This window comes from Monopterus albus, unplaced genomic scaffold (assembly GCF_001952655.1).
Source record: "Monopterus albus unplaced genomic scaffold, M_albus_1.0 scaffold12.1, whole genome shotgun sequence".
In the NCBI taxonomy this organism is placed as follows: domain Eukaryota; kingdom Metazoa; phylum Chordata; class Actinopteri; order Synbranchiformes; family Synbranchidae; genus Monopterus; species Monopterus albus.
This window is the reverse complement of record NW_018127892.1, coordinates 4,882,729-4,886,851: the sequence shown is the minus strand read 5'-3', so window position 1 is coordinate 4,886,851 and position 4,123 is coordinate 4,882,729. Positions and strand designations below refer to the sequence as shown.

General features: G+C 42.6%; 1 protein-coding gene across 1 annotated transcript in view; it reads left to right on the top strand.

Moving 5' to 3' along the window:
- The first annotated feature begins 373 nt into the window (after nucleotides 1-373).
- The window catches only part of LOC109954825 (histone-lysine N-methyltransferase SETD1B-like), an 8,776-nt gene continuing 5,026 nt past the window's right edge, over nucleotides 374-4,123 (top strand). Inside the window, exons 1-10 of the mRNA XM_020590427.1 lie at nucleotides 374-470; nucleotides 559-624; nucleotides 694-846; nucleotides 993-1,097; nucleotides 1,192-1,462; nucleotides 1,565-1,677; nucleotides 1,812-2,876; nucleotides 3,005-3,730; nucleotides 3,868-3,984; nucleotides 4,083-4,123. Coding sequence (XP_020446083.1) covers nucleotides 613-624; nucleotides 694-846; nucleotides 993-1,097; nucleotides 1,192-1,462; nucleotides 1,565-1,677; nucleotides 1,812-2,876; nucleotides 3,005-3,730; nucleotides 3,868-3,984; nucleotides 4,083-4,123 — 2,603 coding nt within the window. The 5' untranslated portion in view covers nucleotides 374-470; nucleotides 559-612. The remainder of the gene's footprint in view (nucleotides 471-558; nucleotides 625-693; nucleotides 847-992; nucleotides 1,098-1,191; nucleotides 1,463-1,564; nucleotides 1,678-1,811; nucleotides 2,877-3,004; nucleotides 3,731-3,867; nucleotides 3,985-4,082) is intronic.

The following is a 4,123-nucleotide window of genomic DNA, read 5'->3' as shown; positions in this document are numbered from 1 at the left end:
TCTGACCTGTGGTCCTGGTCTACTCTTTGTGTTGCTGTGCTGCTAAATTGAAAGTGTTTTGATAATGATCAATCTTTTCTCAGAAATAAACTTGTAAAAGATGATTCTTTTACCGTCTATATATATTTTCATTAAGAATGCTAAGGAGTCTGTGTTCTATCTATCTACACCATGTAGGCCTATAATATGATGAATGTTGTTCAAAGCCTAAACATGACATACATAATAATCTGCTGTTTTCATAATTAATGCCCCTAAAGGGGCTTTGAATTTTCAAACCTCTACCTGTAAACACACCTGCCTTTGACTTGACGTGTCCTTCCGCCTCGCCGAAGGGTCTATGTTTTGTTTTCTCTGTTTAGTGGCGGATGAATCCATTATCCAACCTGGACGACGAGCAGCAGAAACACCGTAAATCACAACCGCTTTTCCACAATGTTGTTCCACCAAAGGATAAAACTTTGGTACAGGTAAGCGAGATAAACAAAATGTGTTGTTACAGTTAGCTTTAAGTATATGGATGTGTTTCATTTTAGGACCTGTATTCTTTTATTGAAGGATTACGTTACAGGTGATGCTCTCCATCACCTGCTGGGGCGTGTTAACCTCCAAATGAGAACTACAGTAAGGTAGCTAACGTCTCTATTTATCTTCTAAATGACAGCATACGGTATTTATTTGTTATATCTCCAGGTTTTGACGAATGTAATGGAAAGCGAAACACAAACTACTGAGAGAGAGACACCACCGCAGCACTGGAGAAGTTGCAAACTGATTATTGACCCTGCGCTGACAAAAGGACTGTACAAAGTGTACCGTTATGATGGGCAATATTTTAACATACCCGTGAGCATTTTTAATATCTATTGTATGTCTTTTATAAATAATGGCGTGTCAGTAACCTATATTTTTAGCTATAATATTTCGCCGAACAAGCATACTGTAGTCTGTGCGTTTTTCTTGGTAATAATGGGTGTTGTTTACCTGAACAGGTTGAGGACTTAGGTCTGTTTCCTGTGGTTACACTCAGAGATCCGCGCATCTGCCGCCTGTGGAGCAAATGCAACAAGACTGACCTTGTAGTGCCTAAATTTAAGGTAATCTGTAAAGGCCTTTAATAATCATATTAACAAATTTGATAATGATAATAATAATAATAGTGGTCGATGTTGTTTACCTGCGTCCTTTCAGGTGGATGAATGGTATGTTGATCCTGTGCCTCCCAAGGAAGTGACATTTTCCAGGCTGAATGACAATGTAAGGGAGGCATTCTTGACTAATATGTGCAAAGAGTATGGGAACACTGAAGAACTAAAAATATTTTACAACCCTAAGAACAAGAAGCATTTAGGGATTGCGAAGGTCATCTTTGACACAGTAAAGTCTGCTAAAGACGCTGTTCAGCACCTCCATCAGACATCAGTGATGGGGAATATTATCCATGTGGAAATTGATCCTAAAGGTAACACTGGCTTTAGGAATGCTTCACATTTTTATATACATAAAATATAAATGTTAATCTTTTTGAGGTTGTTGATTAATTGTAATGTGCAACTACCTGCAGGTGAAAACAGGGCTCGATATCTCCAGCTCCTCTTACGTGGCCTTTATACTCCATGGACTTTGCCAGTGGGCAGCAGTGACCAAGCGCTTCAAAGCTTAGTTGACAGTCTTCTGGTAAAGCTTTTAATGATTTCAATTTCAATGTTTAAACATTGATGTCAGTGTATATATAATATTTATAAAACAGGCATTTAAATTAATGTGTTTTCAGGATAATATTTCTTTTTTGTATTATCCATATTTTACAGGACAGTGCAGCCACACAGAGACAGGGCAGTGTCTCTAGTCCCACTAGCATTGCTACACCCCTCTCTCTGGACACAGCCTACTCCAGTATTTGGCAGGATACGCCTTGCAGCTTTGGGCTTACACCACATTCTCAGGGAACCCCCCGAACTCCTTGCTTGTCTGCAACTCCTCTCTCCCAGGACTCTTGCTACTCCAGTCTTCAGGCGACTCCAGTCCTCCAGGGGGAGCCCTACAGTGTTCTCAAACCTTTAAGACGAGAGCTCTGTCGCCGTAATCCTGCCAGGTATCACAGGAGATTTGGTGACACTTCAGACGCCAGCTTACTTTTGAAGCATTGCCAGCCACAGCCACCACACCCTGTCTCTAGCCAAATACCAGCTAGCAGCCACCAGACTGCTGGGGGTCATAATGCACAATCATCTACTCACAGCAATACAGAACCTTCTTTTCACCTCACCTCCCCCTGTCAGGAGTCCAGAGACACGGCCACCGCTACCTTTAAGGCTTTACCTCTGAACTGCAACTCTTTTAGCATCCTGAGCGTTAATTTCACAGCTGATGAGCAGACAGCAGCATCTTCCCCACCTGATGACCCAGCATGCATTACAGACTTATCTCCATCTTTTATTAACTGTCCCTCCAGCAGCCCACAGCCACAGGTGGAGAGCCTTGACTCCCGCATTGAAAGTTTACTGATAAACAGTCAGAGTACTGACCCCTCATACTTTGATGGAAAAATTCTGGAAGCTGATGTTCACTCTCAAAATAGCCCAACTTCACCTTGCTCAGCTAATAGATCCCCTTTCTCAGATGACTCAATAGTTGGCACGCCAGCTTCTTGTGGATCCTTCACAACCAGCCACCAGTGCTACTACAATGATCTGGTGGATGCCAGTCCAACAGTGCTCACTGAAAATGAAGGGGATGAAACTGCTCAAGCTGTTTCTTTTCTCACAAGAAATTCCCAGTCTCCCACTCTATCTGACTCCTCACAGTTTGAAAGAAGGGCTCACGTAAAAAACAAAAAAGATGCAGAAAGGTTTCAGTCATTATCATCTTCAAAGGTAATACTTTTAGATCTCTACATGCATTATAATAACAATAAAAGTAGTAACTATTGTGTTGTTATTTATGTAATAGTATTTATGTTGTACTGTAAAAAAGCCATTCAGATCTTTTTTGTCTTACTCAGGAGCTTCATGCAACAAATGAGGATACGGAGCACTCAAACAACAGACACTCTGGCACTTTGACACCGATACAGGAGTTCATCTCTCCTCCTCAGCCTCCCTCGTTTTCTTCTCTCAATGGCACCACTCAGCATCTTACCGCCAAAGTGCCTCCTGCCATTACAGTTGGACACCCCCCTCCACCAATCAATACTTTCCCTTTTGCTGTTCCTCCCTTTCCCCCATCTGTTCCACCTGTCCCACCTCGCCTGCCAAACGGCACCATCCCCATCCCGCCTCCAGGCTGGATCCCCCTTCCAGGTCATCCCCACACTGGCATCCCCATTCCTCCTCCCCCAATTCCGCCTCCTCCTTCTATTCCTCCCCCAGCAACTTTTCTAGTACCCCCACCACCCTTGATAGTGCCTCCTTCTCTTCCACCTTCTGTGCACACATACCCTTTGTGCATGCAACCTGCAAGCCACTTGGATAAGGGGCATAACAGTGCACCTTTCCCTCGACCACCCTGGCCTGCTCCACATTTTCCCAGGTTTAACCCCTTTGTGCCACCTCCAGACTTCTCACTTGTGCAAGAAAACCCTCATAAGGTCACAATAGAGAAGGTTTTAGAAGTCCTCATGGAAGAAATGAGGTCAATCATTAAGAAGGACATTACACGTAGAATGATTGAAGGGGTCGCTTTCAAGGCATTTGAGGACTGGTGGGACTGTCAAGAGAAGAAAACAAAGGTAGGTTCCTTATGTCCTTTATTATCTCATAAAGTGGTCAATGAAATCATGTGAATGAGGATTTTTATTTTTTCACATTTAATGGCAATGCACTAGTGTGATACTAAGTTCATTATTATTGTTATTTTATTGATTAGATACAAGTTTCTCCCTTGAAATGTGGAGCGAGAAGTGTGCAAGAGAGGAAGAAGCTAATAAATCCCCTCAATCACATCACTGGCCAGACCAAAAAACCTCCACTGCCATCCTTCAAGGTAAATTATTTTGCTGACTGTAATATGAAAAACACCAACATTTGACATCAGCATGACACATAACTGAATGCAAAGTAAAATAAGTTGCTGTTATGCAGGTGAAACGGAAGAAAGCGGATGTTCCTGGTACATCGGAAGA